We start from the raw sequence: 16,054 nt of genomic DNA on the forward strand, positions 1-16,054 counted from the left end.
CGACCGACAAATAGGTAGTAACACGTCGCGATTATACCGCGTTTACACCGGCGTTCATCAGCGCCGAAAGATGACATACGTTTTACGCAAACGAGTGTGCGGCGAAACCGCGTGCAGTTGGGTACCGTTTGAAGCAACATGACGGTCGATTCAGCTAAATAGAATATATAGTTGTGCGTTGACAGCTGCACGTTTTCAAATAGAAATTATTTCATAAAGCAAAAATTTATTTAAACACGTAAAGATTTATGCAAAAGCAGGCGTAACTATAAGAATGAATTTAATAATAAATCCAAAACATTGGGTGTCGTGTCTATAATTTTGCGCGCAGCTAGATAGATAAAAATTAGAAAGTTATTTAATCACGCTAAGCCCAGCGTGTGAGTTATTAAAAATTAATTTCGCAGTAATTAAGGCGAATTAAATCCAGCTCTAGCAAGACTTTCCGTTCAAGCCAGAGAAAACATTTTCTGGGGTCGGCGACTTCTTATCTCTTTATCCCTCTTCTCCTTTTCTCGAGACATTCAAGGGTTGAGAGCGACATAACGCTATGTACAAGTATCGGCCCCTAGGCGTGTCACAGAATATTTAATTAGTTTTTCCAGCGGCACTCGCCCGCGCCCATAAATGTTAATTGCAGATGAAGTGGCAATAAGAAACTGCCCTCCCCTGCCCTCTCGCTTCGGGCCCAAGCCCTTTCTTACGCTGCGCCCTTAATTCTTACGGCGCTTAACGAGCGGCCGTGAACGTTATCCCGACTGCGAAAGCCGCGATAGACACATTCTTCCTTCGTTACGACTCCGCTGACATCTTACCGCGCTTTTACCCCGCTGTTAAATATAAATCATCGCCGATGATATTATTTAGCGAGCATTTTGACGAAGAGGAGTAACGACGGGAAGCCGCTTTCACTACGCGTGTAACAATAACGCGGTCGTCTTTCTTCTTACGAAAATGTTATGTTACAGTCGAGTCACCATACAGCATGCTATTCTTTGTAATTTACATATTTAATATTTTTTTTTTTTTCGCTCCAGTGAAAATTTTAATTAAAGTTATATTTATTTTATCTTGTGCAATATGTAGAGAATCAAAAAATAATTCCAAATTTATCTTTGACGTTTCAACCATATTTTAATTCACACAAATCGAAATAACGTAACATGATAATAACTATAAAATTATCAAACGTCAAATATAATGTAAAATATTAATAAATTTAAGCTTAAAATAATACAAGTCCATATCTTTGAAAATATAAATTCGTGATCGTTTCAGAGTGGCTCTCTTGAAAGTTTTTTAGCTTCGACCCCGGCATTTCGAGGGGTGTCTGTCGCTCTTGATGGCTGAGATCGCCCACCGAGAAAAACTGTTTGAAGCTGCGACGGTGGAGCAAGAACGGAGCGGCAGGGCAAGAAGAGAAAAATCAGTGGCGATACAGCGGGTGACGCGTTAGGAAAAGGCGGCATTCGCGCCAGGGGTTGGGGAGGGGAGGGAGTTGGTCGGTGATGGCCGGCCCGAAACGACGAGGGGTCGCGCCACCAAAGGCGGAAAGAACGGAATTTAATTAAGTAAAATTACTGTCGCGCGGAGAGGCGAGAAGCTTCTATCCGGCTGGAAACCGGCCGAAAAAATGGCCGATGCAAGACGTCACGCGGAGTGGTAAGAGAGGGGCCTCGCATAATGATCTCATCCCCCGATAAAAACGGAGTAATAGAAAGTAAACGAATTCGCGCGGCGGCACTTCCCTGCCGCTCCTCGCGATTAAATGCATGCTTAGGATACCGTGGCGGGAATATTTACACGACTTGGTAATTCCAGTTTTCGAATGATCTGCTCGGTCTTAATTAATCCTTAATTGTCTTGGGCAAGTGGCGCAGTATTAGCGTGTTAGCAGGTGCTATCGCGTATCGCGTCAAGAAAATATTCTGTCACAATTATAATGTTCAAAATTTATCACTAATTTAAATTAAAAAATTTTTAAATATTTAACACTAGAAACGCGAATTGTCTCCAATGTTAAATACAAATTCAACATGCCAACGTTAAAACTGTTGTTCATATACTAAAAGTGTATGTAGAAATATTTTTAGTTTTAGTCACTTGAAAAGAAGTTGTAAGTTTATCTCGAAGAATATCGCTGCGGAAAGAAGCTCGATAGCGAGCCGTGGTAATTTTCATGAAAACGTAAGTAGAAATCGCGCTGTAGATCTTGTCCAGAGTGGATCTTCGTGCGCGTACTCCTCCAAGGGTCTATGCAATCACGCGGAACGACCATTTACGCCGCGTTTATGAAAAATAATATCGTCGCGCGCGCGAATTTCCGCTGGTCGTTTCTAGCGGAACGATCGAGAAGACAGACGAGACAGATGTTGTTGTTGCTCTAGATTCACGTTTCTCTTTTTCGAGATTACTACACAAATATATTGCTCGTAAATGCGCATGTTAACAAGTTTTTTTTCTTATTTATTCTTCGTTTTAATATAAAAAAAAATAAGAAACATTGTAACGCAATCATTTACAATCAACATAAAATAGCAAAAAAGGATTCCGAAAGAAATATATTCTTTTTGGTTTCCTCTAAGTTTAGTGCTGACGAAAAATGAATATATTGATCCCTTCCTGATTTACAAATCCTTCCTTGTGAAAAAATCGCCTTTGTTCAAAATGTACAAACCTCTATCGAACCCCACTGCGATCCCCCGCGCGCAAAAGCATATTTCAATATCCGGCCTACTTCGGTCTCCTCGCCGAAATACACATTTCAATATCCATTTCCTGTAGAGTTATTTTTTTTTCAGTGCCGCCTTTTGCAACTCGTTATCAGGTATATCGGTCCGGATGAAACGCATATGCACCGACTGCATCCCCGTTGTGGTCCGTATAACAACGTGCTTTTTTGTTGCATGTCTGCCGCATTGTGCCGGCACTGACCCACTTAGCGTCTCACCCCTATCCCTACTTGCTACCCTCCCCTTTTGAAAAAAAAAGAAAAAATCCATTGTTCCGCGCTTTTCCATTTTCCCGTTCCCGCACTTCGGCAGTTATTGCTTATTTGGAAATCCAAAGAGTCCCGGCATTCAACTGATTTATCGCGATGGTTATTTATGAAACGCGATTATTCGTCTGGCAATGCTTTTATCACTAGGCTTTCTATTTCTCCCGATATTTCTCATAGGTATTGTCAATTTGATTAAATTAATCTATACAAATACAATGAGAAATACAATCTGCTAAAATAAAAAAAAATATATATATATACATGTATAAAATATGTACTGTACTAAACTAAAAAGTTCGAGATTTCAAACACAAAAAGTCGGATAAAATAAAAAATATCGAAATCTGATTTGTACGCTCTGATTTCACTTTCGGCAGATCTCTCTCGTGTCGAGTTAGAAAAGTCATGTCATTTCACGTTCTCGTCACGATCCATCACGCTGACTCACGAAAGAGCTAATTAATCCGTAGCAAAGGACAGAGAGTACAAGGGGATGGGAGGATAACTTTCGCGATGTCGATTTGGCTCTTGCTTGTCGTCGTCGCCTTCGTCCGATTAAACGAATCGAGATATCGCCTCGTGATGCGATTACGGATCCACCATCACATCCCTAGTACACGCGTGTATCGATCGAAACAGTGTCACGCGTGTCCTTCCGGATGGCGAAGCGTTTTGCCCCTGTCATCGAGAATTAACGTCACCTCCGCCCTCGGACGTCGAGGGAGACCGAAAAAACTTTTCGTTTTTCTCTGATTTTCTGAGTAAACGCGCACCGAAAAGATTTTAACGATAGTGTAGAATAGATGCCGTTTAAGTCAGAATTTATTGGCTATTACCATGCGTATAAAATAAAAAAATTAAATGCGGCAAAAATTGCCACTTTATTCTAAATTTGTTTGAAAGTTTGAAAATAACGCAACGCATGCTATTGAAAATAATGACAAATAAAAAATAACGCAACGCGTTTCAGTGATGAACAAAAAAAAAACTCGTAAAATGCAAGTATTGTAATCTTATAACGTCAAGATCGTTTCTCGCTCGGTGATGCACGTTCAGGGATGAGTTGCGTCTCGGGGATGAAATCGAGCAGACGCGAGAAGAAGTAGCTCGATATTTTAATAAAGAATATTGCGAGGCGTCGCTCACTTACTTAGTCACACCGAGCGATTACGATAAATTAACAGCAGCTTATTTCCTTCCAGGGAATATCCACGAGAAGATCCTTGCCGTCCCCGTTTCCTTCATCCGCAATCTTTCTCACAGTCTTCAATTACCGATTTAATTAGTTGAGATGTTTCGGTCGATATTTTATCGCGGCATTATCAATTAACTAATTTCAATTTCAATTTCTGTGTCTTGATTTATCATCGACATCGTGTAACATTGCCGTGGCGATTAATGTTTTTAAATAAACATTAGCTCTCAGCGCTAAAGATTTGTTCCGAGAAATTAAACCAATAAAGATTAATGCACCAAACTTTTTACAATAAAGACCACATGTGAAAATATGAACAAGCTCAAATTTGCGTAACAGTTTTTAATTCGACAGTAAATGTGCAAAAGTAACGTTGAATATTTTACTTTAGCGCATTTTAAAATTAAAATTAGAAAATATGTGGACGGCGATCATATTCGTTTACGGAATACTCGCAGTTGACAATGAGTTTCAAGCGCGCGAACAATATGCACAAGAGCGTGTAAAAAGCACCGTCTAAAATATGCTAAAATGATGCATTATGCATTCCGCGATAAAATATGAATTTATGCACGTGTTGAGGTAACCGCGCAATTCTAGCTAACGTTCATGTTTCTGTTTTCTTGGCGTAACACACGGTTTCTCCGGCTGTGCGGGATTTCCGCAGAGCGATTTGGCCCGAAGAAATATCCCGAGATGTGTCCCACAAAATTTGTATACGCGTATCACGTTTTATCAATATTTTTTTTATGTTATTATTTATGTTTTGCCGTTGCAATTAACAGTATTAAATAATTCAAATATAAATCACGTTTTAAAACGCAATCAATAAATTTTACTTCGTAATTTTTATTATATTATTACCAACTATGTAAATATATGAAAACAATACATATTCAAGCACAATCCTTTCGCGTGAGCCGTATCATATTTTAATTGGTAATTACGTACTGAATATTCCAAAACCTCTCCCCACCGCTCGTCTTTCCACAATTTTCGAAAATTTAGAATTACCTTCTAAAAAATTTGAGGAATGTTATTAACGGGTTTCTTCTCAATTCTGTACATTAAAAAATTTAGTATTTAAAATATAAATAAAAATTTTTTTATGATATCTATAAATTCTCCATTGAATACGTCCAACATTGAATACTTTTCTCGGCATATTCTATTTAATAGATATTTTTACAGACATTTCTGAAAAGAAAGCTGCCTTGTAAAAAGTCCTACAGCTATACGAAAAGATATGGGCACATATTAACGCCGCCATTAAGGGTTAAAAGTCAGGTTCGCGGAGATTTGATTACAAGCCGCGAATACCGGTCGCCCACAACAATTACGAGCGAGAAAAGTACCGCGGGAAGAAGACCATCGCTGTACTAGGAAAGACACTAACTTCCCACCAAAACTGGTCCAGTAATACTGGAGGTATTAAGAAACAATAATGGTCGCCGTTAAAATTTATATATTGCTTGACTAAACTGCCACTCGTAAGAGAGGCCTTAAAATATTGCTACACTCTTGTCCCTTCGTGACAGAACATGCGCTACAAAGTGATTTAATTGGCAATCGAGTCAAAAAAATAAGAGCGACGTAAAACACAATGTATTATGGTGAAACCAAAATGCTGAGAAAAAATTTGGATAACAACAAGACGTATTTTTCCAATAACAAAGATAACTTGTTCTAAAAAATTTTAGGGAAAAATTCTTATAAAAATAGTGACAATATATTTTATACAATATTTTTTTTATAACTTTACTAGCTTCAAAAAATTAGTTTATCTAAATTTGTCTGGTTTTAAGAAAGTCATCTAAAAATATTATCAAAAAATTGAATCAAAATTATTTAAAAATAGGAATAATGAAAATACTATAATAATAATAATAAAAGTAACGCGATATTGAAATGTTAATCAGTAATTTAGTATTATTATGTAAAATTCTAAACAAGGTATTTTAGAAATGATTGGAATCGCGCCGAAATTAATGCACATCTGTCAAGTTTTAACGAATACGCTAACAGCAAGCAGATATTTTTCACGGCAATAAAACTGAGAATTACCGTCGAATGTGTGTCACATGTGCGGGAATAAAAAATCTGGGATGCATGTGCCCTTCGATATTCCGAATATGTCACTATTACGTTAATCGTTACCGTTAGCTATTGTTTTCCACTTCCGATGGTATCTCGATTGCACTATTGCAATGGCTATAAATGGCCACGCAATTTTGACGTTGCATGTATACATATAAGAGCGGATGCATACGTTCCTTCACGCAATAATTAATTTCTTTTGTGGCTAAAAAATTTCTATTCAAATTTACTTTATTCTTTTTGTTATCGATATATTATTACTTTTTATTGTTCTAAATAATATTCATCATTATCACCTAAACAAAATAGAATATAAGATAAAATTTGTTTTTACGCGCACGACACTATGTGTAACATTTCGCCTGTTCGTTTGAAAAATTTGATGCAAGTGAAACTCACTAGCTTAAAGCGTCAGATATCGATGCATTCGTCTTATGAAAGTCATTAATCTTGAGGGGACGTAAAGCCGGCCAATTAACAGGGTGAAATCAGGGACCGACTAAGGTAGATACTGATTCCGATCGATTTCGGGCTTAAGTCGAGGGCCGCGTTGCCGCGACGGGTCAAGTTATCGATCTGTAGTCTGTTCGTTCTCACGAATTCGGCATGGCCAGCCGGCTGGCCGACGCGACGGTCCATCGATCCCGCAAATCCAGCTACCAGATCGACTTGTACGTTTGCACGAGCTAAGCCTACGAGCTATGCTCATCTTCCTGTCCACAAATCTCCTAAGACCCGCCGTAATGTGCCCGTCGCCGTCGGGCCTTTCGCCAGCTGCCTGCCGGCGCACCTGATGCGCCAGTGCACACGGTTGCACCGATGCAGTGATACGATACCGGACACGGTGACGGGATGTGACAAAATCGCGATATAAACAGCCTGTGTGAAAAGTCTGGCTCAGAAGTATCATAAGTTTCGAAGTAAATATAAATTAATGTCCGATGTTTTGCAAAAACTAAATTTAGAAAATTTAATTTGCGTTATTTTAAATATCTCTTGTTACATATCAAAACAAGAAATAAAAAGTAAAAAACCTTTATGTTGTAAACAAAACGTTCAAAAATTTCAGACTTTTTCTTAACAAATATGGATCAATTTCGTTGATTTTTTCAGACATACAACCGCCTATGCGCATAATGACTACAAATAAAGTAACGTTAATTTAATCAAAATAATTCAGTTGAAATAACCTCATAAATTTTAATGATTGTGATGAATTGAACTAAATTGTAATCAATATAATTAAATTAAAATTACTCTTATCGAAATTGTTTCGATCAAATTACCTGTTATTATTATTTTTTCATTACGCGATTCGCCGAAAATTACCGATGCAACTAGATGCTATTTAACGAAAATTAATTATGCATTTCGGATCTGATTATTGGCGAGAGCAGGTCGTCCTTCACGTTAATTATGCTTTCATTGGTCCGTCCTCGCTCGGGAATATTTGGCCGCGGTCATAAGTCGAAAATAAGTTTTCACTTCGAATTAATTCGGCTGTGCTGATTTTTTTCTCATTCGAATTGAAACAACATTGAAGCAACATGAAAGAGTTTCACACAATTTACGCCCACGCAATTGACATCTTATGCATTTGCGCATAGAGATGTAAAATTTAATTACATAAATAACTGTATTTGCATATAAAAAAAATAGTCATCGTTAACTCTTTCGGTTCTAGAAAAGCTTGTGCCAATTTCCTTGGCGAGTCTAATTTCGTGATTGAGAAGAGAGCTCGTGAAACAAACGCGAGCGCGCGTAGCACCGAAAGAGTCAAAGAGTCGCGGCAATGAAGATGGCTGGTAGGCCTACCTTGGTCGAATACAAGGCAGCGGGTGGTCTTGGCAGCGAGTCCCGGGGGCAGAGCGAACCTGTAGGCCGGGCCCGGCGGCAGCCCCAGCCCCAGACCGAGCGCCTCCGCGCCGCATCGGCCCCCGAACACAGGCCCCACTAGAATCACCCATATAACAGTGGTCATCAGTCATCGTCATCATCAAAAGAAGGAGACACAGAATTATCATGAATTATCAAGAGTTCATCATGCACGGCGGAAGGCACCCGACGACACTTTCAGGCTGACGCAGACGCCGCGAATTGGCGGTGAGTTGCGGAGCAAATCGAGATCTCTTATAGAAGCCTGAAAATCCCGAGAAGTCCTTCGCTCTGATGTTATTTTCAATTAATACAGTCTTTAATAAGGCTTCGCGATATATTCGTGATTTGACGAAGTAAGGTATCACAATGTATAATTGAGTTATTATTATTTATTACATTCTCGCATGACTCGGTGATTAATATTAATGATAATCATCAATAAACAGTAAGAATACGTATAGAAAAAGTCGTGCAGTGAGATTGAAAAAAGGAGTGACGGATGTACATCAAGGTATTAGTGTTATAAAATTGAGAACGAGATCAAAGTTATTTCGCATTTGCATTAACTTCAATACAAAAGATGTTGACATATCATGCATTAATCCGCAAACACGAGTTAGTTGCTTTTTAAATCGTAGAACATCGATTTCGATAAAATTGGATTGATAACACAATATTGACTTAATAAATTTATATTTATAATCGTATAATTGTGTCTATCTAATTATTTACTTAACGTTTAACATTATTGAAATTTATAGTTTTCAATTATCCGTCGTTAAGTTCATAAAGCGGCCCGCTCGCTCGATTCAATTACGCGTCGCACTCGTGCGACTCGTAGATCCCTAAATACACGAAGCGAATTAGTGAGCAGGATCAAAAGATGGAGCACCAATATGCCCTCAAAGGCCCTCGTCGTTTTGCCTCCCGCGAACGTAGGTGGCTTTATTATGATCCCATATAGATATTACTGCGCTGTCGTTACGAGATAAGTTCCCGAATGAGTTTATTGCTTTTTAGTATACATTCAGCACGTGCCGGACTGTCGACCCCCCCTTTAACCCCTTGTACTATCGTCTAAAATCATGTCCTTCTCCGCCCATCGAAATTCATATTCGGACGAACCGACATATAAATATCAGATGATAAAAGTTTCATTGGATTTTAATTTCGTGCATATTCATTGTTAAAAATTACAATATTTTGGATTACCGACGATCCATAATTAAAATGCACAGATAAGTAACACAAGAAAAAGTTTTAAAAATTTATATAAAATAGAATAAGGTTTTTTGTTAAATATTGTGGACATAAATTATCAAATATTCAAAAAAAATTCTCTAATTTTATACTATTATTAATTATATGTAAAAAAGTTTATTTTATCATTATTAATTTTTAAATTAAATATATAGTCAGTGGAAATTCTATTTACAGAATTTTTACTCAAAATTAATAATATATAAATGATACAATATTTCAAGAGAAATATATAAGAACTTTACCGTTCAGTATTATTCTGGTTTATGGCACTTAGAGTGCGAAGCTTTTCTTTGTCTTTTGAGAAAGCGAGGTCGAGATATGCCAAAAGAGGCTTCCAGATTCCATTCGAATCTTACAAGAGAGAAAAGGGGAAACGCGTACAATGTTCTGGGTCATAATCTAAATTCATGTCTGACGGGATCCTGGGGTGGATAAGTACATCGAGCATAATGGCAGCGACTTAACATACTTTTTAAATTGCGCCTTTGAGATGCAGAACGGTGGCCCACCGGTGCGGAGGTGTGCCCCTTCTCTTCGCTTTCTCGTTCACTTTTGGCCTTCTGGCTTTAGTAGCTTACACGCTGATTAAGACACCCAATACAATTAGGCGGCGAAAAGAACCTCAAAAGATGCGCGTGAGGGGAAGCCGCCAACCTTTGCATGCCCACGGACGTAGACATCTAACGGGTGTTCGGCAATAATAAAGAAACGAAATATAATTTCTCAAGATGAAAAAAATTAGTTTTAAATATTTCAAAGCAGCTTGTATGTAAGCATATTTTATCGTATAAAAATCATACAACTTTCTCTCCGCATTCACTTTTTCAAATATCAAAAGTAGAAAATTATTAAATTGTACGCTTTTAGAACACTTAAATTGTTCAACAATTATTGTGCAAAGACTTTAGATTTAAAAGAATTCACAGCTTTTTCTTAAATATCGACTGCTTTCTAAATAAATGAGCAATGTTTACAAATCATCGCATTGTTCGAAAGATTGAAAGATTAAGCGCGGTAATGCCGAAGCGTTAATTCCGTGTATTTCGAACCCGTCAAATAAACGAGCGACGACGAGCAGCTGCGGGTTTCTACGTCACGAACGATGACGGACCAACGAGCACTTCGAAAAAGGTGACGCGCGTCATTCCACGCCGATCGATCGTCATTCGGTTTCGCGTACGCGAAATGATCGCGCTCGATGATCCGCAGTGACGGCCGAAAAACTCCCACCCACGTCGAGCACGATGCAGCATGATCGAGTATTACCCGTCGTGTTCACGTCGCTTTCGAAAATCATGCAATTCCGACAAGTTCATAACGGAAGTCTTGCGAACGAGTAACTCGAAAATGGTGAAAATTTATGAAGTGCCACTGCAGTTACAATTGACGAGAGAACCAAAAAAGCTTACTATATCATAAAATTAAAAAAATATGAGAAAATAAAACAAATATACGGAAATATGTTAATATCAATTATTGACATCTTTCATTTTTATAAGAACATATTTCAAAATTAAATAACAAAATTACACTATGCATTTTAGTGCGACAACATGTGACTAATATCAAACTTATATTTCACAAATTTTCAATAAAAAAAATTATACTGAAGATAACGTATCGCGTTTCTGTCAAAGACGATGCCAAAAAATATAAAGAAGTTTTTACAGAACAGACACCCTGTAGACGAAGTCAGGTGTATAGCGCGACGAATCGGCTCGTTTAAGCCGCGCGAGTTAAGTCGACGATGTACGCCTCGGACTTTGTTAACGTTAATCCTCGCATGGAACTACTGTGTGTGCTCGGCTTCACGGTCAAAAGGCTCGTCTCGCCAATTACAAGCGTGAAAATCATCATCTCAGAGATAATCGGGAATTAGCATCACCCGTCGCGTACAACGCACCATTAGCGTCCTCGCTCACGACTCGGTAAACCTTTTAATCGCTCGTTACGAGATCGCGCGATACCGATTTTTGCAAGTCACATCTACGTTGTGACTGATAAAGCGATATTACTTATGAACTCACTGACTCGGTATAATTCTTTGATGTCTCGTACAGGTTCGTAAAATAAATATGTCTATTTCCAAAACAATTCTTGCAAGAATTATTTCGACAATTAAGTAACAATAAATGCTCGATTTCATAATAAAAAATAGTAACAACTGCTTTTCATTATTTTATAACAATTGCATAATACATACGCTCTTCACGATACAAGTGTTATAACTGTCATTCTATGATTAACAATCAACTTTACAATTTCAGAATATGATCTTGAGTATATCGTGCGCACGTCAGCAACATTTGCGGCTTGAACGCGACCTGCATATGGTTATGCATCGCGGTCAAGTTTAACCGGACTTTGACTCCAAGTGTCTCTACCTGTCTACACGGTGGATCGACGTCGATCGACGGAGCCGCGCATGAATGAAGAAGCGACGAGGCGACGACTGCCGTACATGGCGCACGAGACGATCCCGGGAGCCGTGCGATCGCCGGCGAGCCGACATCGTCGCAGCTGACAGCCGATCGTTGCGATCTTAATCTGGCCACTCGCAAGAAGGGAGATCCGGCAGGGAAAAAATCGCGGAGCATCACGGCGATCGAGCGGACCGGAATCCGTCTGTCGGTCGGCCGACCGGATCAAGACACCCTGAATAATTCATCGCCGGGATCGAGCGCGGGGTCCGACGACAGGCAGCCTCCCTGCGTGTTTGCGCTGTGCGTCGAGTGCTGCGCCTACCCTTTTCCCTCGACACGACTCGATGCTTGACGCTGACGACGAATTTGCACGATTCGCTTTCGGTAATCATTCCGGAAAAGACGCATAATCTGTGTGATGAACAATAATCGTTCGAAAGAAACAACGGAAGAAGCAAGACAATCTACTATTTACGCATTTGTTATGATCGCTTTTAGTAAAATGGACATTATCGATTTTTTTCATCGATCAATCAAGATCAAGTTCCATACATAAATAATGAAATCGCAATGTCGAGATGCATACGCATAAAAACACGCGGCTGATTCTCCAAGCAGACGCAAGCAATGTTGTGAAGAAAGAGGAAAATGAGAAGGGTAAGAAGAGCGAGAAGGCTCGAGAATGAAACAAGAGAGAGTGGATTGGGTTGCAGCGAGTTAACCGGCTCAGTACTCGGCGTGAGATCCTGTTATACAACGATGTCAAACTGACGATACGACGTACGAGAGGCGAGACGAAACGAGACGAGTTGGAAGAGCCGAGGGAGAATGAAAAAAGAAGAACGCAAACCCTTTCAAAAGCTCTCATGATTATTAAGAATGATATCCTTTGGAACATGTAGAACAATATAACACAGAGAATATCGTCATTTTGTATAAATTTTTTAAATAAAATTTTATTAATTAAACCGCATTATACGGGAAATTATGTATACATTGTGTAAAACGTTGTGTAAAACGCAATGTATACATTGCGAAGAACGAGAAATGCACACAAGAGATCAATCTTCTAATTTTCTGCAAATATGTGGCAACAAAAGAAAAACTCCATCTAGTTTTATCTAGTTTTACGTGAAATAACACCTCAAATTTCAGGATTCAATTTTCTTGGTATTAGATGACAGAATAACTCGAATTATATAAATAGGAATTAAGTCCACAATTCGCTTATTACAAATAACGTTAATTAATTGTGCGCGGTGTAATACCGCATCATATGTGCGCAATCACATATCATTGTGGAAGGTAAAGTCTGTGATCGAAAGACAAAGAAGAGAAACAAGAGAGAAAACGGAAGGACGAAGGAGGAACGGAGACGGCAGGGAGCCACTGTGCGATAATCGACATCGATTTCCAGCGTAGCAGCCGGCGTGTATCGATTGTGGAAAGACTAATGGGCAGCGCGGTTAACCGTATTATCCCACAGCGGAAGTCCACCGGTTGAAACGGGGACATAAATAGCGGCAGATCTCGAATCGTCCGATTCGATATTAGTTTAATAATTCGGCAGGATGGCGATTTTCTAAATGACTCTCTCTGGATGTGTCATAGGTAATATAAATTCGTCATACGCGATCTTACGGCGCATAATAAAAAATAGATCGTATTAGACGTCTGCCGATTAGCGATTTCATCATTCAGCAGCTTCGGAGTGTATCTTTAACTATCACGTCGAAAATAGCCACGTGAACGCAGCAATAAGATATTTTTAATATAATTTCCTCAATATCAAATTTTATTTTGCCAACTATAAATTTACTCCAGTGCGAAAGTATTATTTCCGCTTTACTAATGAATTATATCACTTTGTTGTTCGAATAATTTAATATAAATTTTCCCGGAAGCGAAATAAAATATTTTGTAATATAGTAATTTGTTCGAAATTGATTTCCTTTATAAATCTTTCTTCAGTTTGATTTCTTCAATTAATCATTTCAGTTTTATCGTTCAATCTGCACTATCAATGCTACTATAATAACAATTTAGATATATCTTCAATTTTATTAAACTAAACTGAGTTTAATTTCAGTTCACCAAGCCGAATACAGAAGAGATGGCGGCAAGGATGCATCATCTCCCTACATACTTGGGATCAACGACGGTCGATCCTGTGAGAAACTTATTTCGGGATTCTTTATTAATTTTACAACTTTCCATAAAGCAACGGTCGCGGCCAGGTCTGATGTACTCGCGCATAGTTCACCGTGAACGTTGATCTTCTCCTACGCTCACCACGTCCGGTCAGCGAGTTTACGCGCTCTTTTCGATGGAGATTCCCCGGATTTTTAGCCCTCCCGCGCGTTTCGGCTGGATCGTCGATCGAGTGAAAGTCGGAGAGGACGCTCGCCGAAGTTTCTCAGGGCGTTCGAGTTTCACGGTGGTTGATATTTCATACACAGAGTGGGTAACGGGGTACCCTGTCGTCAATTCGCGTCCTCTGCCACATATATATATAGCGTCACCTATATATACATATATATATTATATATATCTACTGCTCTCGCGTCTGTTATTGCTGCATGCTCCCCGACCTATGCACACCCCATTGAGTAAAGTGCGGTTTAGCATCCGGCTTGCACGACGCGCGGGGCTTCCCTCTCGCTACCTCAATATTCTCTTCGACCAGAATGAGACACTCGATGTGCAAACTCAGCGACTTGATGCATAAAAAATGGGTCAGTTTTTACAAGCTACACGATATTCAAGTTTCCAAATTTTTCAAAATTTCATAATCATGCAATCTTAGCATTCGAAAATTTTTAGATAACAAGAGCGCAAGATTTCACTGTTGATATTCTTGCGGAATCAGAAACAATTTTTTTATTGACATCATCCGTGAAGGTGGGCGTAAAAGCGAATGACTTGCGGGGATAAGAATCGCAAGAGAACGCGGTTTCGCGCGGTGCGTATGTCGTTTATTTAATTACATCGCGAATTTGCGCGTGTCCGAGATTCTCACGGTAGGACAATAAGGACATTCATTCGTGCCTCCGTGTCGGAGGACAGCGGTTTCTCTTAATCGTTCGGTGCGGAATGCGCGTTTAATGCAAAGGAGGACACAGTTCGTCTGTGTTCCACTTCGCTTGTATCTCCTGCTCTTGTCGCACCAACACCGCGTCGGCTGTTTTACGATCTGTCCTCGGCTTCCCGCGAGTTCCTCAACCATCCCGAGGAACTAGCGGCTTCTCTGCCTCACGCTAATGGCATCCATGTTTCGCGCGATCTCTTGATCTCATTAGGATCTATGTGGTTGTTGGCAAGCTCGCGTTGCTTCAAATTTTGATTACGTTCCATTATCGATTTGTAATGCAAAATGTAATAGAAACTTTAAAATCTTGTTTTCAACTACAATTCTCGAAGTTGTATTTATAAAGTAGTTATAAATTTGTTATTACAATCATTATTAAATCATTATATTTTATATTTCGACGGTATTAAAACATTTTGCGCTTCAGGAGGGATTATAATACTTTTCGCTGCTACGTGTACAGAATTTTATGAATACAGTCGTATCATAGAAAATGTGTGGTAACGTATAAAAGCAGGCTGTTTAATTCTGTGCTCAATATCGGACAGAGTAGCGGACGATTCGATAAAAACCGAGAGAGAATTTAGCACTCGATGCACGTCCGCGTATCGCAAAATTGTACGATAAATAGTCGAACGCAATATCGCACAATAAAGACAATTGCTTTGAAAATATTTCGGTTTTAAAAAGAAGACCAATATATAAGCGCGATATGAGTGACAGGAAAGAGCAAATAACATTGCTGCGTCCAAATCGTAATCTCCAATAAGATGGATGAGATCAGAAAATTAATTGAAAAAGAAAATATCATAGAAAGAGAACACATTATCTCTCCGTCATGTTAAAATTTTGCTATCAATATTATCAAAAAACATGGGATTTAATTTTTTCATTGCTAAGAATGTTGTCGATGTTACATCGACGTAATACTAAAAAATTCATTCATTCTAATATTCCAAATTTAATACCGCAACACGTTTGTAACATTAAGTCAACACAGTAGATTAAAAGATTACCAAAAGTCTTTTTAAGAAATAATCGGCTAATCACGCGAGCGTTTGGGCGAAATTTCATGTTCCAGATTTTATTTCTCGATTGTAATCTTTTGC

At 38.9% G+C, this 16,054-nt stretch overlaps 1 protein-coding gene across 5 annotated transcripts in view; it reads right to left on the reverse strand.

The window, feature by feature from the left end:
• Positions 1–16,054, reverse strand: part of LOC105667892 (E3 ubiquitin-protein ligase RNF220-like) — a 145,596-nt gene that overhangs the window by 96,556 nt on the left and 32,986 nt on the right. For 4 of the 5 annotated variants that reach the window (XM_067349630.1, XM_067349632.1, XM_067349629.1 and 1 more), the window contains one exon: positions 8,109–8,246. The exons of the other annotated variant lie outside the window; for it this stretch is intronic. In XM_067349630.1, the coding sequence (XP_067205731.1) occupies positions 8,109–8,246 (138 nt within the window). The remainder of the gene's footprint in view (positions 1–8,108; positions 8,247–16,054) is intronic. 5 annotated transcript variants of the gene reach the window in all.

Source organism: Linepithema humile, chromosome 2 (genome assembly GCF_040581485.1).
Source record: "Linepithema humile isolate Giens D197 chromosome 2, Lhum_UNIL_v1.0, whole genome shotgun sequence".
Classification (NCBI taxonomy): domain Eukaryota; kingdom Metazoa; phylum Arthropoda; class Insecta; order Hymenoptera; family Formicidae; genus Linepithema; species Linepithema humile.